Below are 24,436 nucleotides of genomic sequence, written 5' to 3' on the forward strand. Positions count from 1 at the left end.
TCCTATTCTTGGGGTTTCCCCCGGAATGCTCTCATAAAATATAAGCCTGTCTCCCACCGGCATCAGGGTGCAGTTGGGATAACCCCACGGTTGATTGCAGGAAGGGTATATCCTTTCAAATAGCTCTGTTCCAAAGTACTTATTTGTTTCACATGGGATAATGATATGTATAGTTGACTATCTTTTCCTGAATCTTATTTCCTAAGCTTTGCAGTGAGTGTGATCAGAAATATGATTGTGATAAATGAAGAAGGCATGCAGCAACTTAACTTGAAAATGAACATTAAACTGACCAGAAGGGTTCAGAGTCTCTTGTACTCGCTGCTCCACACAGAGAGTGGTATTCTGGCTAATCTCAGTGATTAGTACAATTTCATTGAATTGTTTCCAGTGTGTTACCTGTTTATACCACATGCCTTGCATTGTAGTATTTGTGATTGAAATACATTTCATAATATGTTATATTTGGTCATTTTATATGGTATGAATGATATACATATACATACAAACACACAAATATAAGTAAAATATTATATAAGAAATGCATTTTATACTATGCTCTGTCATAATTTCTATTTGCCTATTATTTCCATCTTGTTCTCTTATTTGTTGGTCCTGTACTGCTTTTGTGTTTTTCTACATTTCCAATTCTTCACTTTTTTTTTCAATATTATCTGTCTCGGTCATTGTGAAATTAATTTGTTCCTATCTTTTGATCATTTGTACATTTCATGGACATTTCTGGATTCTCAGAATGCTTAAGCACCATGATAAAAACAACTTATATGTGTTTAAGTAAATACATAATAAAAATGCATGACTTTTAGATCATGTAAATGTTCAGACATGCATAATATTTATACACATTCAATATGTGACTGATTTTTATGATACATGCATACAAATTTTAAATCTATTACAAAGATTAAAAGAATAAGCTCTCAAGAAAACATTGATTTGATATATCACTGCCAGTCACTCATCTGTCCGGGTCCACATCGATCCATTTGCAAATTGTGTCTTGTGATCCCAGGTGGCTGACAAGCTTCATCGACTGGGACAATTCGAAGAAAACCGCAACCCATTGAAAGCTGACCCAGTGTAAGCTTTGGGCCAACATATCCAATCTACGTAGACTGTGTCTCTTAATTTTCTTTTCCTCTGTTTCTCATCCTCTCCATTTTATGTCTCTCTTCTATAAAGTACTTTACGTTATATGGTGAAAATACATATGTACCCAGGTTTTGAAAAGATAAATGAGAGTTGACGCACCTTGGAGGACTGGTGGAGCTCATTCAGCAAGGCATCAGGGGTGAGGTACGATCTGGGCTCAGTGGTGTTTTTAGCCAGTGGATCAGTCACCGGGAGAGCTTGTTAACACAGACCTTCCAGGCCCACCCCCAGAGCTCTCAATTCTGCAGGACTGGAGGGGGCCTGAGAAGGTGTATTTCTAACAAGCTCTCAGGTGAAACTGATGCTGCCAATGGGGGACTACACTTTGAGAACCACTGCTCCGGGGTCACCTTTTCATGTGCATAAGGTGAAGAAACGACCCAGAGAGGGGAAGGGTCTTGCCCCAAATCTCACAATGGTAGTGTGTTGCATGGCGGCTGGAGTTAGAACTCATTCTTGGGTCGCCAGCCCTGTCCTGCTTCTTGGGGGCTATTCTTCGACGGACCAGAGATGGAGAAGCCCCTTCCTGACCATCTGCAGGGCGTGGGAGGTGCCAGATTATCCAGCTCTCCCAGATTCCTGTCTGCGACAGCACAGTCTCGGCTGGCCTATCTCTTTCCTTGTATGCCCCTATGAAGAGAGAAGACTTTAGTGCTCTATACTGGAACCCAAGGTTACCCAGCCATATTCAGCCTCTTCATTTCTATGTCCAATTTAATAATCATTCATGGAACATTTGTCTTTGGATTTGTGATCATTTAGAGATTAATACCAATGTCATCATTTTTTATTTTTTTTTTGAAACATGGCCTTTTAAATTCAGGTCTGTATTATGTCAAGCGAAAGCAAGTTAAAGGTAGCATATAGGCTACAAGATTAATCATGGGAAAAACAGAAATGGTTGCATTTTTATTTGGATCAAAAGATTTTGCTCTTAGTTCAATGAAATTTCAGTGAAATATTATTTAACCAAATGAGTTTTCTGCAATATCTTCTCGTTTGCATTTTCATGGTGGGGAATAACTTACTGACAAATTCAAATGAAAGTAAAATGATTTTGGTTGTTGAATAATTGTTAAATGGAATTTCATTAAGTTGTTTTCATAAGAATATGAAGTAGTTGGCCAAGAAGAATAATTGTGTATTTAATTTCAGTGATTTTATTATTGGGATGAAGATTGTCAAAATGGCATTGATGTCCCATAATAACTGTCACCTGATAATTACATACTGGAACTGGGTGCAGAAAAAAATTGACCTTGAATGAGGCAGGCAATTAAAATAAGTAGTGTTTTCCAAAGCATTGGGGAAGTTAGTCCATTTAGAATTGAAGTCAATTCAGTTCAATAAATCTTGACTAGGGGCCCTCTCTGCCTAAGGAATGTACTTTCTAGGTAGGTTTTGGAGTCCATATCTGCCTCAAGGGCCAGTGTATTTTATACAAAAATGGATGTGGAACATGTGTGTCTTTATACACACATAACAATAAATATCTGTTGGAAGAATTATGGTTGAATAATGAAGGCAAAAGCTGGATTTTGACACTGATGTTACTATTTTCAGTGTCATGGGCATAAAGGTACCAGTCACAATGAAGCCTGATATACTCTGTCATTTGGGGGCAACGGAGAAAGCTCGGTCTTTTCACATTGTGGGAATGGGGTCCAGGACACACTTGTAATCCTTCCTGTTGCTTTCTATCTTTTCAGCGCCTGGTGGAGGCTGCGGAAGAAGCACACCTGAAACATGAATTCGATGCAGACTTGCAGGTACGTGATTATAGTTAGAATTAATTGTTTTCTGCCAAAGGAGGAGCACTCAATGTACCAGGAATGCCAGGGTTCAATGGCTGGGAAAGAAAGGCTTTGAGAGGATGACACTGAGTTGGGATAAATGTGCCTATTTTTTGATAAGGCAGGATAGGGAACCTCAACCATTGTCCACCATGATAATTGCAGTGGGATAACACAAGCTCATGCATATAACCAAGATTTTGATGGATTCCCCCCCAATTCCGGGGGAGTTAATCAGCCAACTGACAATAATCACCAGAACTCTTAATGGTAAATTGATAAGATAGATAGCAGAATATAGACACTTCCTTGACTTAAGTGATTGAAAGGAATGTTGTGATGGATCTAATGTTAAATTGACTTTTAATTATATTTAAAAATTCAATCATTCACAGATGTGGGATTTGAACATCCACTTAATAAATTTCTTGTAGTAATCGCATATCTAATCATGGCACTCTGTGTCTGGTTGAGAAGGCTTTTGATGTTGTCTTGTAGAGAGAAAACATAGTAGAAGGGGGCAGTGAATTGAATAATACGTGGAGGTTCCTTTGGGTCTCTCCTAGAGGAAATTTTATCTGTATTGTCATTCCTGAGTTGTGTAGCCTCTCCTTACTTCTAGAAAAAACAGAGGGAGTAAACCTGAATCCTTAAGTCTGTGTTTTGATAGAACATAACTCTTTTAGTGGTCACAATTGGGAAATAGTGGTATGTGAAAAAGATAAAGACAGAAGAAAGAAAAGATAGTGATACCTAAGATAGGCTCTGGCTGTATCTCTGTCCCATGGGTCTACCTCTTGTCATCATTACTGTCTACATTGATTTCTTTTTGCCTTGTGGGTAAAACAATGAACACTCAACTGTGGTAATTGAGGAAAGTTTAATAAAGGGAATATTTACAAATGTGTGGTAAATGAAACCAACAAGCTGTAGTGTTGTACCCCAGGTCAAGCCACACTCCTGGTCTGAAGGAGCCAGGGGACGGAGAGGTTTCTAATAGCCAGGGAGAGTAGCTGTATGGAAAGGGTACTTGATAGAGGGGTGCAGCCATGATGATCTGGCAGTTTTTGGGAAAGATACCCCAACAATAATCTCTAGCCTTCTTATCTCTTGCTGGTACCCACCATTGGTGAATCCAACTGTCAGTATAGTTGACTTGATTCAGCCTTCTGAGGCATTGTACTGGGTGGAGGAGGGTGATGAATAGGTCCGGAGGGGAAGCAGAAAATGTCAAACCTACTATCTGGGGTTCATTTTTAGGCCTAATCCCCAACATATGAAGCAAATAGAGCCTGTAATATAGCCAAGCACAAGAAGTTGCAGGGGGAGGTGGAACTGTTCTAGTCACTGTTGGTAACATTGGGGAAGCCAGCCCAGGTTTCTGAGCAGAGCTGAAAGAGAAAGAACAGAGAAATCAGCTGAATATAGCAAGAAGGATCGTGCTTCCTATAGCTACAACAATGAACACTCAACTGTGGTAACTGAGGAAAGTTTAATAAAGGGAATATTTACAAACACACACGTATCATGTGGAGGCTCCAGGAAGATCCAGGGCCATTTACTGGCCACACTGACTTCCGTGTGCCTGATCTTCAGAGGGTCTGGATTTTCTAGAGTGGCCATGGCGGGTTTAATGAAAGCATCAGGGAGCACCTTTGTAAGTGTGACGATTGTAAGGATCTCTTGAATGTGTTGCCAAGGGAAATTGTCTTCCTCTCCTCAGGAGTTCCTGAAGCCTTTTCTGGAATATTCTGATACTAAATGACAGAAACTCATCTCATATCAACTTAGACTATAACATTGAATAAATTAAGAATCAATGAGTCTACTCTGATAATAAATAAACAGGTAGATAAAAAGATAAATGCATAAATAAATGAGAAGGGAAGCTCTTACGGTCTCATGACAATTAATAACCATGGAAGAAATGATGGAGTTAGAAAATTATGGTATTGATTGATTGAGACAAGAATCTTCAATTGATACTAAAATTATCAGATAAAAGTTTGATGAAGAATAGGACATTGACAGTCTTAAAGCATCCACCCCCAAATTACTCATTAATCACAAAGGAGAAAATATCAACTTTATTAGGGGAAAATCTGGCAGACACTATCTTGAATAGGTAACCAAAGTTAACGTCATCAGTGATGAGACCAAATGACATCAGGAGCCTCCAGATGTGATGACCAGGACGGATGCAACATCGCTCATGTAGAATTCTTTCACAGTGTGTCCCAAAGGTGTAGCCCTCATCTAATCATGATAAAATGTCAGCAGAATCTGGACTAAGGCATATTTCACAAAGTAACTGGCTGGACAGTTCAAAAAAGTCAAGGTCAAGAAAGACAAAAAAAACATTGAGGACCTGTTCCTGACTAAAGGACCGTAAAGGCACATGACAACTAAATGCAACGTGAGATCCTAAACTGGATTCTGAACCAGAAGCAAAGATTTGAATATTGACTATGCATTCAATAATAATATTGCATCAATGTTGACTTCCCTGATTTTGAGCCTTGTATTGTGTTTATGTAAGAGAATGTCCTTGTTCTTGGGTTTCTCTGGACTAAATATTTGGATCCATTGGTCCAATTGGAAGGAGCGAGTTTGCAGGAGGGCAAGAAAGGATTCTTGGAAGTCAGGACTGTTTTGTAAAATCTGGTGTTTGTGTCTCATAGTCAATTTTATGCTGAGACCAGTTGTCTAGTCAAGGCAGATGGGCAAGGGAGGGAATGCTTTAATTGACTTTAGGGGATTTCTGTTCTTCAGCTGAGGAAACATGTTCTGTGGTTTAGTGCAACTAACCTTGATCTGCTCTTTTTTGTCTGTCTGGAGCTATTGTTATCTCCCCAGAGTGTTCTGACTTCCTTCCCATTATTGAAGCTTCACAATAAAACCCTGTTGTAGCACAAGTGGTTCCTTGTCAAATGCGGTGCTGTAAACACGAATGCAGCATTGGAGCTCTCTGGAGAAAAAATAGAGCACGGGAAAATGAGTCTCTGGAGTGTTACAGCTTTTGTTTTCTTGGGAACAAGGGTAGGGAGCCCTGTCGTCTGTTTTGTATGAGTACACAAGAAATATCAGAGGCTCAGTTGTGGTCTGAACACAAGAGTAGATGTTGAAATAGCCAGTCAATATTGCAGAGTGTCATTCACTACCCAGACCTCAGACCTCCGTGAAATCTCTGGGTCAGAGTAAACCGCGCGCGCTTTCGTGGAAACCTGGAAAAGAGAGGCCTTCCAGAGAAGGGATGTGCCCTGAAGAATGCCTGTCGGCTTCCATGAAGGTTTTGAAGCTGCAAAGCGGCGATGCCATTAAGCACTCGTCTGTTACCAGCTTGGGTGTCAGCCCCGTTGCTATGACTGGGGTAGCAGGTCTGTGTACGGGCTCCGAGTTTATTGCTACGACGGTCCATTAGAGCTGATCAATTGTTAATCTGGGTTCTGCTGACCTCTTGGCAACCCCTGGCAGTGGATTGTTTATATCAAAAAAATTTCAGACTGCCATCTGCTCACCGTGAAATAATGCTGAGTAGGTCCCCGCACTATTAGCTCAGTAAGAGCAAAGGGAGCTGCGAGGTTTTTTGTGTTTTTTTTCTTTAGAAAAAATGTTTTTGTGGAACTTCCTAAACTGTGTCGTTTCATGTTATATAGTCTTAGCCCGTCTGCTCTCCAAAAACCAAAGGGATGATGCATCTGCCCGTTCTTTTACGTCAGCTTGGAGATTTTGTGCCACTGTACCTTCATGTATTTTAAAAGTGAAAGTTTTGTTTTTCTTGGTAGAATCTTCGGAAGTTATCACTAGAAAGTTATGTTTCCTCTGTTGCCAGCATTGTATTTTTCATTTGTCTCTCCCGAGGTTTAACACTTTCCCCAGGGGTTTATGTGTGGCCTTGAAGTTGGCAGTCCCTTCTGTAAGGTCCCTAAGTCTGGCATTAGGTTGTTAGTTCCTAACAAAAACTGTGTTGGGCAAAAGCAAAATGCAGCCTTTGAAGGGCAGCATGTGTGAGCAGCCACAGTGCAGCATCTTCCATAGGAAGCAGGGCTGCCCGGTCGTCACTGGCTGCAAAGCTTGTGTGGATGCTGGTGTCATCCTAGCCCCTGGGTGTCCCCTTTAAGATGCCCTCCATGGATTCTCGATCGGCCTTCTGTGGGTTTTGTTCTTTATTCCCTGCTACCTCCATTAGGGCAACTTTCAGTTATAATTGATGTCAACAGAGGCCCTGTTAAAGTAGCATTTTCCCTTTTTTAGTTTATGTTTTGAATGAACATAGGTTTTTAATGTACAGCACATGTGAGGTTAATGATGGTGATAAAAACAGAGCTTTAGACACTGTATTAATTATCACGCATGATTATTTTAGTGTTTCACCCTCATTATTTTGATGGCAAAATCTACCTTGGGCCTGGGGCAGGGTGGTGGGGGTGGATCCTAGCCCTGATTATCCTAGCTACTGATGGATTTCCAGAAAACTAGGTCTGCATGTGCAGTATAACTCAGAGAGACTGTCTTCCCCCTCTTACTTTTCCTTTTTTGGGTTTTTCCACCAGCCATGAAGAAGAAGACAAAAGTTTTTTTGACAGTTTACTAAAAACTTGCTTATCTTTGAATGGCAAACATATTTACTTTGAAAACTGCCTCAAATAAGTAACAATTGCACAGCACTGGTGCACAGTGGGGAAAATTGTGGTTTTGAATTGTGTATCCTGCAGAAGCCTTTTCCATTACAGCGTTTTCTATAGTCTACTAGAGACCCGTTGCATGAAAATTCATGCACTGGAGGGTAGGGGAGGGGGGTCCCTCAGCTCGATCTGCCCCCCATTACAGTCCGGAAGCCCTCAGGGGAAGGCGATGCCCCCATCACACCTCTGCTGCTGCCACTGCTGGCAACACAAGCCTCTGCTGGCCCTGGTTACCTGAGCCTCAGGTGGCCATGCGCAGCTGGGCAGCCGACATCCGAGGCTTGCCTGCGCCTTGGGCTGGCCCTGGGTGGCTAGGGGGCTGAGGGTGGATCCGGCTGCACCATGTGCCTGCCACCCCCCATTCCCCACCCCCCGCAGGGCTGAAAGGACTGGAGGACTCTGGCAAGGCTGATGGGACTGGGCGCTGCCATCTTGTGGCTACGGGCACCACCATCTTTGTGATGGTGTGATGGTCAATTTGCATATTCCCTCTTTATTAGATAGGAGTTATTAGATAGGATTTTTCTTTGTTGTTTGTAAGTGATAGGAAAAAATGCCTGGTGACAGTCCAAGGGATAACGAAGTGTGAGTGGACACAGAAGGCTCTGGAATTAGAAATGGAGGGTGTTGTTTTTTTTTTTTTAATGTATGTTATTATTTTTTATTTTTGTAGTTTACTTTCAATATTATTTTGTATTGGTTTCAAGTGAACAGCAGAGTGGTTACACAATCATATACTTTACAAAGTGTTCCCCCTGATATTCCCAGTGCCCACCTGGCTCCATACATAGTTATTGACTCTGTTCCCTATGTGGTGACTGTATGGAGACAGCTGACTGACTTTGTGCAGTAAAGAAGAAAGATGGGGGCTGCACCTATAGGAGAAATAAATCAGAAGAGAAGGAAATGTTCACACTCTTTGTATTAAAATCAGTCTTTTTTCCTATGGGGCATGCCTATGGCTTTTTACATTTTTTTTTTTCCTTTTCCTCTCTTTTTATCAGCTTGGCAGGGGCGGTCACATTTCTCTGCATTTTAAGATCTTACATTAGGTGTTCTTAGTTAGGACTTGCCACTTGTCATTAATTCACAACACCGATGTGTAAATAGTTTCTGAGGAAACTCTGCGTGTGAGCATTTTAAAATAAAAGTAATTTTTCATTTGTTACAAACCATACACACACACACTGTTGTTTTTGTTCATTTAGCTAGAACATTATCACTTTTCATAAGGCCTATGCCGTGCCTTTGAGGTTTGTGTTATTCACTTGTTTGGTGATCACATGCTATGCACACTGACTATTGCTCAGCAGCTTGATCCGACAGAGGGAGCTTTTGCCTGGTGACCTGGAAATTTAGGTTCTAGTTGTTCCAGTCCCAACTGGGTCATTACATGCTCAAAGATCTGTTGCCGTGGTCTCTTTGCTCAGCTGTAAAATGACATATTTGTAGAATCTAGATGATTTCTAAGACCTCATCCATCTCATGTCCTGTAATTCATTCAACAAAGAGTTATCAGTGGCCTCCTAAGGCAGCACTATGCTGTGGATATGACCATGAGCTCGGCAGATGCTGTCTTTGTTCTCACAGAGCTCATTGAATGGGAGAGAGAGATGATAAAAACATGGCAACAAAAATAATTATTAGATTTTGACGATGGTAAATGAAAGGAAAGAGGAGCACAGGATATTATAACAGTGCACGACAGGAGACCTCTCCCAGTCTGGGATTCCAAGGTACATTGGAGCAAATCCCTGAAGAGCTGCCTTGATTGAGGGAGATTCTAGGTTCACCTCTATCACAGTTAGAAGAAATCTCCCCAGACACAGGGAATCCATATTATCTTTATTTTCCTTAAGTGAAAAATTAAAATGATTTTATCTACATAATAATCTTGATAATCTCTAAAGATACTTTATTTTTGCCTTTTATGATGCTTATTACTTCCTATCCTGTTAATTTTATTCCTGTAAGTGCCCTTTTATAAAAATTTAACATTATTCAGAACTCAGTACATGTTAGGACCTCTTTTAGGTTGTGGGACATCCACAAACTGAGAGGTGACCCTTCAGGAAAATACTAATCTACCTTTTCAGTTTAATTTTATTTTTTTGGATACAGCACAGACTGATTTATTCAATATTTATACAACACATAGTGGATGTTGTAGTCTATGGGCAAGGAATCACCTCAAGTAACTATATGGATAGTACACTTGAATTCAGTCTTGATCTAGAAGAGGAGTTTGCAAACTATGGCCCTTGGGTCAAATCCAGTCCAATGCCTGATTTTGTAAATGATGTTTTATTGGAATAACGCCATGCCCATTTATTTATATCTTTTCCTGGCTGCTTTTGAGCTGCAATGGGGAAATTGAGTAGTTGTGACCGGCACCATAAGGCCTATGAAGCCTCATGTATTTACTATCTGGATCTTTTGCTTTTGGTGCCAGTCTGCCTTTTGGTGCTAAGCTACCTTTTGGTGCTAATCTACTTTTTAAAAATATGTTGTTTCAGTTGGTGCTTTAAGGATTAAAATAAGCATCTGTAACTTAAGTGTACAGTGTATCTAGACTTAACTTAATGTGTCAAGTACCATTTTACCTGAAATAAGAACTTTACAACAGTGTGATTCTGTCTACCACCATCCTTTGTGGTACTGTCATACTATTTTACTTCTATATGTTATAAACACTATAGTAAAATGTTATTTTTGTTTTATTTTTTTCTTTAAACATCCATATCATAAAACATTAATTGCGAAATAAGATAGTAATATATTTACCTATACATTTATCATTTCTGGTACTGTTCCTTCCTGTAGATGAGAAATTCCCTCTGTTAAAATTTCTCTTCAGCCTGAAAAACCTCTTTTAGCATTTGAACATTACAGGTTCAGTAGCAACAACTTTTTTCAGCTTCTGTTTATTTAAATATATCTTTATTTCACCCTCATTTTTGAATGATAATTTTGATGGATATAGACTTTTTACTTGACAGTTTTATTTTTTCTTTTAGCACTTTGAAGATATAATCCCATTCTCTTCTGTGCTTTAATGCTTCTGATGAAATGTCAACTATCATTCTTTTCTTTGTTTCTCTGAATGCAGTGTATCATTTTTCTTTGCTGCTTTCAAGATTTTTCTCCTTATCTTTGATTTTCAGTATACTATAAAGTATGTTAAGTTAAAGATGTTCCTAGATGTTATTTTCTTTGTATTTATTCTGCTTTGAGTTTGCCAAGATTCTTGAATATTCTCACCATATTTGAAAAATTTTAAGTAATTATTTTCTCAAAATCTTACCTATTTCTCTTTATATTTTCTTCTGAATCTTAAGTTGCATCTATGTTAGATTGCTTAATATTATCACACAGGTCTATGTTCTATTAATTGGTCTCTAAGTTCACTAACCCTTTCTTCTGTAATCTCCAATCTGCTGTTAAACACATCCGGTCAATATTTTATTTTATATATTATACTTTTAGTTCTAGAATTTTTAATTCAAGTTTTTATACTCTCCATTTCCTGCTGAAATTCCCCTTATGTGCACCAGTTATATTTATGTTTTATTTTATGTCCTTGAACATACCTACAGTAGTTTTTTATTATTATTATTATTCCTTCTCTGCTAATTCTAGCACCTGGGTCATGTTTGTATTGTTAACTGCTTTCTTCTTTTGAAGTACCTTTTTTTAAATGTACCTTTTTGCTTCTTCACATACCTACTTATTTTTTGTTCTATAATGGACATTGTGGTTATTCTAACTGATTTTTATAAATTTCCTTATTGTAACTTAGTATTGGTTGATCCATGTAGTAGGTATTCTAAAAATACCAAATTTATTGAACCTAATTATATTGGTATTAAGAAACCATTATTAAAAAGTTGAAAAGAAAATAATGATAAACCACACAAAACAGGGCAGCCCACAGTGATTTGATCTTCTGCATCACATAAGCTGTGAGTACAATATTGTCTTCTTTGTTCCAAAAGAACCATACAAGGCCATCTTCCCCCTGAAAGAAAGAGAAAAATGAATTTTTAAAATAAAATCTTGAAATGTAAACATTGTTTCTCAAAAGTTTATAATTTCTACAGATTAATTGTATTAGTACCATCCAGATAAAGGTATTAATATTAACAAATTTAAAGACAAAAGTGCAAGAGCTCAACCAAATAACTTGTATGCATAGATGTATAATCTGTAGACACAGATGATAGGGTGGTGAAGGCCTTGGGGAGTGGGGGCAGGGGCAGGCTAGAAGAGGTCAATGGGGGAAAAAGGGGGACATATGTAATACTTTCAACAATAAAGATTTAACAAAATAAAGATAAAGTGCAATTTTATAGCAATGAGAATTTATTTGGCTTTCTTTGCATATTCATTTTACTTTATAGTTCAGAAAGAAATAATGGCATTACTTATTCTTCCAAAGTTACCTTTTATTGCACCTGTACAACATTCCCACATTAGCAACCCTCTTTTTAGAGGTTCTTTAGAAAGACCCTTTTTTAAAACAGGTGTGAGTTTAGAAACTCTGGATCATTTATCTCTAATGTCATCAATAATGAACAACCTAGTGTTTTCCTCATTGCCCTCAAATTTCCTGTTATAGCATTCTTTTATCGTGAACATGCATACTCAATTTGAAGGCAATGCTTGTTATAGAATTCTGAATGATTGCTTTAGAAAGCACCTTCTTTCCTACCAAAAAGTCATTGGTTCTTATGAGATTCTTAGATTTCTTAATTGGGCTTTCTCAAAGCTGGGAATATTTATTTTAAATAAATATTTGTTTAAAACACATTTGTTTTAAATAATATATTTTAAACACAATAAAAACCACAAATTCAAATTTTATTAAATATTCCAATTAAGAAATACTTTTTATGTTCAGTTTTATTGTTTTCATATGCACATTGTGATTCTGGTGTTTCAGACCTCAGCCAGGTTGGAATGGGGCATTTTAGGACACCAGACAATGTTTGCATATCTACATTAATTAAGTAAACAGTTAGTGGTTCCATTAATCATAATATTCAGAGTCCCATGGTACATTTCCAGAAACTGTAGTGTCTTTCATTAAGATGGCTGACCACAGAGGTCACAGGCAGCCCCAGAAATTGCCTCAGGATCTTTCTGCAGCAACATTTGAAAGCAATGGAAATGCCTTTCAGTTGCTGATTTTTCAACTGAGGATCTTGTGATCTAGGGATTTGCCAATTGCTATTGAATTCTTTAAACTTGAATCTGATGGCAACCCAGAAAGGACACAACTCAACAAGAAATTCCCTAACCTCAATTTAAGCTTATTATTAAAGTACCTGATATGTACACAGATGAATTAATTCTTACTTTTTCTACTTTCAGGTTTGTTTGTGATACAGGCTTTCATAATATATGCACACACCTGTGATATGATAATCCTAATTCTTCCATTTAAAAATTCTTTCATGAGTAACTATTTTAGGACATTTCTCTTTGTTGGCTAATGAGCACTAATAGGTTTGGTAACAATGATAAGAGTCATAGGTGGTTCTATAAAACATGTATTAAGTGCAGGCAGTGGCTTAAGTGCTCCACAGGCACTATTTCATTTTTTCTTCTCCTCACAATCCTGCGAGATGTGCACTGCTATTATCTCCGTTTTACATATGGAGAAACTGAAGACTGAGAGGCCACATGCTGGGCCCAGGGTCATACAACAGTGGGTGGAATGAGTCAGAATTTACAACTGGGTTTATCTGGCTCCAAAGACCAATAAGTTACGTTGGCTCATGGAACTGCAGTTTACAACATTAATCTTAATTTGCACTGGACAAAATCTTATAGGGACATAAATTTAAGTTATCCTAGGCTTATTTAAAAGGTCTATGAAATACTTCAAAATGAAATTTTCCAGAATCGTAAATTCTGACGCAGATATCTATGAAATTAAAAAAGCTCAATAAAATACAATGATTCAGTGGAAATGATTACACATCAGTTTACTGATATTATTAGAAACGTGTATATAAGGGAAACACTCCCTCATTGGGCAACTGGATCCATCCTCTAACTACAGTAACACAACTAGGTTTAAGAATAAGATCTGAGCTCCCCATCGCTGTTTAACCTGCTCAGCATTACGTGTGGATGAATAGCCACCCCCAACTCTTTCCTTCCTGCCTGTGCTCCTGTCTCAGTCCCCACCCCCCCAAATAAGATTTATTTATTTTTCTGTCTTCTCCAGCAAAACATAAGCTCCACAAGAGAAGCACATGACAATTAGTCAGATGTCCACAGACATTTGTTAAAATTAATTGAAATGTGTGATGGTGATACAATACTAAGACCCACAGCCCATCACCAGAGTTGTGCATTGTCAGTAACTCAGGAAGCTGATTCTTTCTTAAAATAAATACTTATGCTTTACCAGAAGTGATGCAGTTTTTGCAGTAATAATCAAAGACTTTTTCATAGACTAATGGCAGCCTTTTAGTGGAACAGTTGGCTTTTGCTGTTACTTGCAGTAAATTAAAAAATTTGCTAATTTTTCTCATCCAAATGATATGTTTCTGCCCTTTAATATGTGGTTACAAATATATGAATATACTAATTATGAACAAGATAATGATGTTTACTTAATATGATATTAAATAAATAGCTGTTTAATTATTTTTATTGAAAGAGACATGTTTATAAAGAAAACATCTTTAAAATTAGGAGAAAAATTAGATGGGAAACAACTCTTGCAACTTGGATTTCCCTCTTGAGCAGGTTCCCACTCACTTCCCAGCCTTCATTACCAGAGCTGGGGATTTGGAGTGTCTGTGGCGGGGGAGCCTCTTCGATACAAGTGGGAGTTTGGAGGGAGATATAATCAGGCTCTGAAAATGAGTATTTACAGCAAAAAACGGATGTGCGTTGGGGTCCTATCTGAATTTTGTATCTAGCAGAAAGTGAACTTCTTTTATGATCATCTCCTTAGAATATCTTTAAATGCTACCCTGTCAGCCTCTCATGGAAAATCCTAGAATTTACATTTCACTTGCTCATAGAGAAACAAAACAACATCAAAATAAACAAACAACCTTGCAAAAAAAAAAAAAGTCCTTTCTCTTGCTGGTAGTCATTAACAGAAGGAAAAAAAAATGATTTTCCTCCTTGGAGTATCACATTAGTAGCCAGGTGCCTTGAAGTTTTGCTAGCCCTCTATCTGACCTTGGGAAAGTCATGTTCCTTTTAGACTTCATGTTCCCTCAGGTAAGTGAGGGTGGGACTGAGTGATGTTCCTCCCTGACCCAGAACAAAGTCTCTGAGGTGGTGATTTATTTTCCTGGAGAGAGAGCAGTTCTTTTCCCAGAGGGGTTACACTCATTTTTTTTTTTAAGGAAATCCAGCAACTTCTACAGACATAGCATTGTCCTAAGGGAAACATCTCTGAGAGTGAAATTCTTTTTCTATTCTTTTCTCCCTCAAGATAGATATAAACTTCCTACTTTAATACTGAAAAGGGGAAACTTCGAGGAAAGATTGATTGATTGGATCATTCATAGACTCTCCTCCCGGTAAATAATTTTATCAGTTTAGATGGAAAGGTATTCTTATGAATAATAAAGGACATTTGTGTGTGTGTGCATGTGTGTGTATGTGATGTTAAGAACATAACTGGAACTGAAATGACTTGTTTTACTCCAAACCTTAGTTTGCTGTATAGTTAAAGAAATTCAGAACCAAATTTAACCTTTGCTTTGACTTACTTGGAAGTGATTATGTCATGCCTATAAGTGTATTCTTAATTTATCTTTTTTTCCTAAAAGGTTTCAGGTGACAGGACATACAGTCACCATGAAAGTTTTTTCCCCTGGGTTTTAAAGCCTTTTGTCAACTTGTTTTACATGAGACTGGCTGACATGTAGAGGTTGATCTGATTAAAAAGGAGCAAGACTGGAGAGGGAGAGGAGGAGAAATTACAGGTTCATAGTAATATTTTCCGAAACCCAGGTCAAGAGAAGAGAGGGCCACAGACAGCTTTTGTCTGGTCATAATGGCCCTTTGATTACAAGGAAATAAAAGAGGATTTCTTATGTCTGATTATCTTGCTGATTAACATTCTGGATGAGGTAGATATTAGCTGTTGAGAGAACATCTTCTGAAGACAGAAAAACACAAATTTAAATACCGGCTCTTTTTTTCTTACAAATTTCTTCGCTCATTGGCGTCTCCGGTTCCTCTTCGTATTATTAAGATGACGATGCTGTTCCTGTAAGGGTGCCAGGCCTCCCCGGGCTTCTTTATCTACATGAAGGATTTCACACTGTTGGAGGAGATGACCCCAGTTGGGCCTTATCATTATTTTGGCCAACACTCTTGCAAACACAGAGTGGTTGATTCCATTTATAATTGCATCCTTAGCCTCTGCCTCCTTTGAGGACTGTGAGCTCCGTGAGGCAGGGACCACATCTGTTTTTCGGTGTTGTGACTGGCACTTAGGCACACAGCTGGCACTCAATATATATTCGAGGAAGGACTGAATGACTGAAGGAAAAAATGAAGGATCATCTCAAGATTTAGACACCCATTAGGAAGGAGGTTAAAAGCAGTCTTGGCCAAAGAGAAAGGTAATACAATGCTGCTAGCAGAATTGATGGTAACTTCGCAGCAGGAAGGTGTCCAGGCTGGGAATCTGAGGGAGCACAGGAGTGGGTGTTTCTTTGTCCACAGAGGGGCTGAACTCTAACCAACTTTGGCCACACCTGCCTCTCCGGGGTCGGAGGGTTGGGGGGAAAGGTGACCTTGGGAGAGGCTCCTATCTAAGATGGCAGAGAGAACAGAAGACCTAGAGCAACTTCCCTTTGGAATTGTCAGCCAGTTGGGGAATGCTAGGCCAGCTAATTGTTCCGTTTGGTTTCCTTGTTGTTTTAAACTTTCTGTGTCGGAGGAGGAGCATGGACAAGAGGCTGCTGCTAGGACATAGTTTATGTTCCTCTTCCAGTTTCAATAATGGCTTTCAAGGAAATCTCTTGTAACTGCCTTAAGCATTCTGTCTTCATTATTAAATGCCAGCCATTTATTATATTCTACACTTTTTTTTTGGCTTTGTGTGCCAATTTTTTTCTGGGACCTTCTGACTTACAGGGACACTGAACTGTAGGGCAGGTGGTTTGGGAGACACGCCCTCCTATGTAAATGTCCAGAAACACCACCACACTCTTAGAAATGTCTTAGCAAGAAGGATGTCTGGAGTCTGGGTTCTTTTCATTCAACTTTCAAAGGCATCATTAGCCATTAAAATCAGCAAAGTCCTCTTTGGTTTGGGGCCATCTCAGTTGTACTTGACAGGTTTCCTATGCCCCAACCCCAAGGGCAGGGTTTGACCTTGAATCTCAGTCATATCCCAGCCAGGCCCACACCCTGTCTCAGGTCATGATTTGAGAGGCGTTACAGGATCTTGACTCAGCATTACAAGGTGTGCCTTAAACTTGAGGCTGTCAGGTGAGGTAGGATTTTGAGGGCTATGACTATCTCATTTAATCCTGGCATCAATCTGGGGGAGGTGATGGTGGGGCGGGGGGGAGGAGAGGTAATGTACTATATTATTGTCCTTACTTCAGGAGTGATGAAACTGACATTCATATAAGTTAAATAAAATATCCCAAGTCACATGGGAGGATGTGGCAGACCTATGATGAGAAATTAACTGATTTTAATTCCATGAACAGCACTTAAATATTACACTTTCCAGAAGGCAGACTTTGTTTGTGAATGTTTATTTCCCAGGTCTTTCTTTGACCTGATATTGGCGGGTGATTGGAAGTTGTAATGAATTAGAAAAGCAGAGACACTATCAGATGAGCCAGGTTGGTGTTGTTCTTACCTTCTTGCACATGGGGCTACACAACGTCTCCTGCACTATGATGCTGTCCCGGTGTCTCCTGAGGTCACCCTTTACAATCCATATGATGTTCCGCCAGGAGGCAGGTGCTCTGCTCCCAGGTGAAGCAAGAGGCACCTTTGGCGAGATGACTGTGCAGTGAGCTTGCTGGTGGCGTGTGGGAACATCTGTAATCTGAAGCACTTTTATACCAAGGACCCTGATTGATTTATTGATTAATTGGTTCATTATTTTCTTGAATCTAGCTGCAGAGAAAAAGAGTCTAGAATGTTCTGACAAGACTGGCGGCAGCAGGCAGGGAGCCGGTAACAACTGGAGGAGCCTGGCACAGCCAGTCAGACACGCCGAGCTCTCTTTGCTCCCTTGCTCTGCCTTTTGTTCTATTGCCTTTCAGTTTAATGGACTAAAGACGGGCAAAGGGCAGAGCAGGTGACACTGCTCTTGAGCAAGGAGGGTCCTGGGGCCCGTTGGGGGTGTCTGCTGATGGGATTCACGTTATTGTTTTAATCCTCACCCGAGGATATTTTTTTCAATTGATTTCTAAAGAGAGTGGGAAGGAGGGAGGAGGGGGAGGGAGAGAAACATCCACATGAGAGAAACACATTGATTGGTTGCCTCCCACACTTGTCCCTACCGGGGCTGGGGAACCTGCAACCAAGGTTCATGCCTTGACTGGGAATTGAACCCGTAACCCTTTGGTCCAATGGCTGATGCTCTAACCACTAAGCAACTGTCCAGGGCGGGATTCACATTATTGATGTACATTTTTCCAATGTGGCACAGGCCAGCCCTGGGTTTGAGACGTTCACCTGGACTCCATGGGGGTGGGGGAAGGGCTGTTGGTGTGTTTGCTTTCCTGGGAGAGGTAACTGATCCCTCTCCTGGGAGGGTTAGAGGGTTGGGCTCGGGAGCACTGGAGATAAGGATTTAATGAATACATATGAGAAGAGGAGATTCAAGCCACTGAGCCTCGAATTGCCCTGGGCCCTTCCCATTTCAGGATGTGAGATATTTGGGGGAGTAAATCTCAGAGGATCACGGAAGAAAAGATGTCCGAGAGGCATCGGGGAGAGAGATATGCCTTACCTGTGCTTCTAACAGCAGGTGGGTGGGCCGTCCCACTGAGAACCTGAGGAAACACCGCTCGGTGTTGTCCATTGTCTTTGTTTGTATAATTCACTTACAGCTTTAAAAACGATGATTAGCCCTGCCCTCTGCACATTATTCCACGTGGAGGTGAGGACATGCTTTTGATTTATTCTTTGCTTCTAATCGTGGTGTCTGAATGTCAGGGTTCACTGGCTGGAGAGAATGAGCTTTGCTTTTGTAAAGCAGTTAATTGAACCCGGTAGTGATTACTGTCAGACACCCCGGGGCTGTGCTGGTCCTCCTGTGTCCTCCTTCGGGGTGTTTTTCGGCGCCCAGTGTGCCAGGACACTGGAGGTTTTCCAGAGGGAAACAGCACACTGGGGTTTGTCCCGCAGACCCCAACTGCGGGCGTTAGTAACCTTTCCTGGGTTTGTACCCGTTTCTGATCCTCGAGACTTCAGAGGGCAGTCATTCGATTCTGAAATGTTTAAGAGCATGTTTGCAATACAGACAGCAGACGCAGGGCTAGACCCTAGGACTGACACAGGACTCCTCCACATCAGTCACAAAACTGCCACAATAAAACCTCCTCCAGATCGATCTACCGCAAAGCAGCAGCGGCAGAACAGGCCGAAGAGATGGCAGCCCACTGACAGGAGTGGATTGCATAGACAAAATGCTCAATCCCACCGCTCTTCACGAAACAGTAATTAAAGCGGTGGAATACCACTCTTAGCAATCAGCTGGAAAAATAATCATGATGGTGATGATGATGATGATGATGATGATGATGATGATGATGATATCCAATGCGGGAAGGGCCTGGGGAGACAAGATTCCATGGTGCAGCCACCTGGCAGGAGCTTGTAAACTGGAGTGCACAGACCCCGTGGGCATTCAGCTGCACACCTCACCTCTACTTACAGGAATACTGGCTCATGTGCACCAGAAGCCAGCATCGCTTGATTTAGCAAAAATCCACAGGCTGCCTAAAGGTCCACCGGTACGGGAAAGGCTGGTGAGACTATGGCCGATCCATGGAATGGGACTCTAGGGAGTAGCTATAGGAATGAGGCAGACCTACAGGTGATGCCCAGAACATGTATTGTTAACTGCAAATCCAAGGCAGGGTTTAGAGTTATTTTTACAATGTGATATAATTAATGTTAAACAGGAAAGTGATCCTCATATATTGAGAACCTATATATTTTTGTTATTACAGGGGAAAGGTCTGTGTATAGCATCTCTTCAGAAGGGCCTGAGATTAGCAGGGTGGTTAAAGGGAGTCTTATTTAGGATGCTTATTTGATTTTTACGAGGACATTATTTGGGATAACCAAAATTGAATTTTAAAATGCTTTTTAAAGGGAAAATGAAGAATTGGTTAGTGGGTTAATATCCATTAGTGTCTGCTTCTTGCCTTAAAGTAGCCACAGAGGAAAGCCAGAGATCAGGGCTCCAACATGGAGTGCTAGCACCCCATTTTCATTCTCTCGGGCTTAGAACCCCATTTCTCCGAGGGGTTCTGGTGAATATCAGGCGGATCTCTGTGTGTCTTGCCCCCCTGCTTTCTCAGCCCCAGCACAGTGCCTGCCCGTGGACCTGAACTTGGAGGTCTTAGTGTGTCCATGTAACTGGCAATAGATGATTGCCCTCTGCCTTGTAGTCAGAGGTGCCCCAGCTTCAGGTCCGGAGGGCTCAGTGTATAGGCCCGAGGTCCACATAGGCTCTGCTAGGCCAGTCGTCCTGAGCAGAAGGCCCTGTAGCCTCAGCCAGCACGCCCAGGCTGAGGCTTGGCTCTGACCTTTGTGGTCCCGCAGCCTGTGTGGGCGCACAAGGCCCACACTCAGAAGGGGCCATGTGTGGTTTGACGCTTTGCTGTTGCCATCTTCAAATTATTAATAGTTTTGAACAAGGGGCCCCGCATTGCCTTTTGCACTGGGCCCTACGAATTATGGTTAGAGTGACTTACGGGGCCCACCCTTGGCCAGGTGATGAGGAGAGCTAATGAGAACCCTGGACCCTGCCTGGTTGGAGGAGTAGGAGATGAGACGTTCCCACAGCTGTTCCTTCCCCTGCTTGAAGCAGCCTCAGCTAATGAAGGGACGTGGATTTAGAAGTCTGAAAGTTCTGAATTCAACACTCAGTGTGGCCTTTTAACAGGTGGACGAGTTCTTAGGTAAGTTACTTAACTCTGAGCCTCAGGTTGAGGATTATAGAAGAGAGGGATCTAAGGTGGTGGTCGGCAAACTGCGGCTCGAGAGCTGCAGTTTGCCGCTCTGTTGACTAATGAATTTGCAGACCACTGATCTAAGGCATCAGGCTCAGAGCTGTTTAGCACCTTCTCCTGTGCTGCTCTTCTCTTTTTCTGGAATTGTCCACTAGCATCCTTGTCGTCTCCTCTCCCACCCCCAGCTCTGCACTAGTGGGACAGCTCTAGGGATACCAGGAATGGCCAAGGCCAAGTGGGTTTGGGTTTTCCTCTGAAATGTAGGTAAATCCAGGCACATTATCATTCATGGGGGAGCCCCAGTATTGCTGTGGTTTCCGTGAACAAGCATTGAGGTGTGAGCAACTCCGGGGCGCCAGGTCCCAGGTCAGGCACTGAGGGTGGGGGGAGGAGGGGGCAGCCCCGGCCCTGAGGCAGTTCCGCCGCAGTTGACCAAAGAGGAATCTTATTTGGGATGCTTATTCGATTTTTACAAGGAAATTATCTGGGCTAATCAAAATTGAATTTTAAAATGTTTTTTTGAGAGAAAATGAAGAAGTGATTATGGGGTTAATATCCTTCATGTCTGCCACTTGCCTTACAGTAGCCGCAGAGGGAGGGAAGCCCAAGGTCAGAGCCTCCAACATCAGAGCAAAGCCTGGGGAAGAGCTGATTCCATGAGTGACCTCACTGACCTTCCGGAGGCTGAGGTTGGAGATTGACACATGGGCTCACTGGTAGCCCAGGTTTCATCAGAGCAGTTCACATCAGCATGTTCCTAGCCTTGGAGATACCGCCACTCAGGGTGCATGGGAGGTTGGTTGGTTTGCATGGGAGTTGAGCTGTTGCTCCTGGTCAGACAGTTCAGTTGAGGACCAGAGCCCAGGTGTGCGTCCTGGGTAACTCTGCACACAGATGTCTGTCTCTGGCTCACAGGGCCAAGAGGAGAGGCCAGGGGCATGACTATCACAGACTTGCTCGTTGGCAGACACATTCTTATTTGTAATCTAAAGATGTAGGATATTTGCAAAGTTGACCTCAGGTACCAAACTCTTATTTAAAGCATACTGATTTTCCAGAGTGTCATAAGCTAGCAGTGATTTTTATAGCTCCAAGTATTTTGATCCTTTTCAGCTTTCCATCTTTGCTATAAACTGTATTTTATGTGCATGTCATAATATTTGCCTTCCCACTCCTTTTAATGGGTTCGGATATTTTGGAATCAGTTACTCAGTGCTTTTTGTTTTTTCACATTAAACGCACCACCAATTCTTCCCTTAAATATTTTAAATATTGGAAATAATTTCTTAGGTGACATAAATTACGATGCACAGCCCGCTGAGTTATTCTTCCCTGGCGATGTGAATGATAGTGTTTCGGCTTTCCCACCGGCTCTGTCACTAACCCATCATAGACACCAGCCCCAATTAGTGTGCAGACGTGAAACCAGCCGAGGAGTGACGTGTGAGCGCAGCAAACAGCGGTGGATGCTGGGTCCTTCCCCGAGGAACAGCTGAGTTTGTCACCTGTCATAGCTGAATGCCTAATAGTTCCATTTGTGTATAAATGCACTTTGGCATTTTTTTCCATTTTATACAGTAATTTGTAACCACAGTTGGCAATGATGTCTGCTTGCAAAATCTTACCCTTTGATTTCTTTTCATTCAGTTAAATTATAAAATCCTTTCTTGATTCAAGGATAGTATGCTTTATAGCTCCCTGTTAACATGCCCACTTGTACCATCTCTACTTTTGTGTCTTCCTTTACTCTTGATTTTTTCCTTTTCTTTTGTCTCTCTTTCCCCTTTCTTTATCTTTCCCTTCTTTCCTCTGTCCTTCCCTCCCTCCTTTCCCTTCATTTCTTTATGTCTTTGTCCCCTTTCTTTGCTTTGGAAAGCGTTATGGAGAGTCAGAACTGGGAGTGTTTACTTACGTGCCTGCTGTGCTCAGCCAGGAGGGACTGGGAATGGTTTCTGGCCCATCATTGACCTTGCAAGTGCCAGAAAGTCCTGCACTTGTGGATTATCAAGACATATTTGTTGACTAATAGATTTTTTATAAAACAGATTTTTCAAAGTGTGTAGCAGAGAACAGTCTTTAAATTAGCAAACATCCAGGACATGTTTGCTTCCCTTGGCCACCCATCCAGAAAGGAACTGTTCATTTGGTTGTTTAAGATGTGCATTGTTAAGATCCTCTTACATGCCTGACATTGTGTTTGGTGTGTTTTAATCCTCCCCTGAGGATGTTTATTTATCGATTTTTTTAAGAGAGAGAGGAAGGCAGAGAGAGAGAGGGAGAGAGAAAGAGAGAGAGAAGGAGAGAGCGAGAAAGAAGAGAGCGAGAAAGAGAGAGAGAGATCGGTTACCTCCCATATGCCCTTGGACAGGGGATCAAGGAACCTGCAACCTGGATATGTGCCCTCACCGGAATCAAACCCAAGACCATTCAATGTACTGGACAACACTCCAACCAACTGAGCCACACCATCCAGGGCCCAACGTAGTTATCTTTAAACCGAGATACTTTTCAAAATGAAAGAGGAACTATTGATAATTACTCTTGGACAACAGTTGTAAAGCAGGACTACCCTAGGCCAATGGTAAGATTGGCAGATAAAATATAGGATACCCAGTTACGTTTGAAATTTAAATTTGGCTGTTAGTCCTGTGTTTCTCATTGTTATCCTGGCAACCCTTTCTGTAGTCATAAACACATGAGACGTGCTCCGTGCAGAATGGAGCTTGTAGTCTAGCCATCCTAACTGCAGGTTATTGACCTCAGTCAGGTGTTACACTGATTACTTAACATGGCCCAGCAACCCTGGGAGGGGGTGGTGCCGTCCCACTTCACAAGGAGGACTAACAGGAAATCCATCCCCAAGGTCAGACAGGGAGGGCCTGGAGGCTGGGGTAGGGAGTGGGGAGTCAGGACCAGGATCTCAACTCCCACCCTGCTACCTGTGAAGGCTTCCCCGTGCTCACCTGACCCTCCCGCCTTCTGACCTGCATGCGCCAGCAAGGAGCTCCTTTTGCAGGTTTTTAAAGAGATCCTGCCGGGAAGTGAAGTCTTCAGCATTTTTCCTCCATGGCTGGATTTTCCAGGCAGCAGGAGGCAACCAGCTGTTTTCACTGTATCGAACCCAAAACATGTCACGCAGAAAAAATGTCAAGTCATTTTGAAAAATGTCTGAAGCATAATGTGCTTGACAGGGGTGAAACAGCATTGGCCATAGTCACGTAATTACTACCTCAGTGTTTGTTTACCATACAGCCCTTTCTTCTTCACTCGAATTAAATCAATCTGAGCAACGACGCAGCTTTATACAACCCAGGTCTCAGCGTGGACAAGTGAGATTTTCTCAGGTTCTTCATACGCATGATCCTAGCCAGGTTAACGAAGCAATGTAACAGCTTCTTCCAGGTTCTTATCTTCAGACTAAACTCAGACAGACATATTGAATTAAAGTAAATGAAGGTCACCTATTTCTCCCCCTCCCCTCGCCCCAACAAAAAATGCTAAGTTAGGGTGAGGCACTGAGGTCCCAGATCTGATTTGAATCTAAGCTGCAGCCAGACACCATAACATCGTCAGCCACTAGATGTCG

General features: G+C 41.3%; 1 protein-coding gene across 1 annotated transcript in view; it reads left to right on the top strand.

The window, feature by feature from the left end:
* The window catches only part of CACNA2D3 (calcium voltage-gated channel auxiliary subunit alpha2delta 3), a gene marked incomplete at both ends in the record, with an annotated part of 817,125 nt that overhangs the window by 228,717 nt on the left and 563,972 nt on the right, over nucleotides 1–24,436 (top strand). The window contains one exon of the mRNA XM_079795466.1: nucleotides 2,883–2,942. Within this exon, the coding sequence (XP_079651592.1) occupies nucleotides 2,883–2,942 (60 nt within the window). The remainder of the gene's footprint in view (nucleotides 1–2,882; nucleotides 2,943–24,436) is intronic.

This window comes from Cnephaeus nilssonii (assembly GCF_951640355.1).
Source record: "Cnephaeus nilssonii genome assembly, chromosome: 17".
Lineage (NCBI taxonomy): Eukaryota > Metazoa > Chordata > Mammalia > Chiroptera > Vespertilionidae > Cnephaeus > Cnephaeus nilssonii.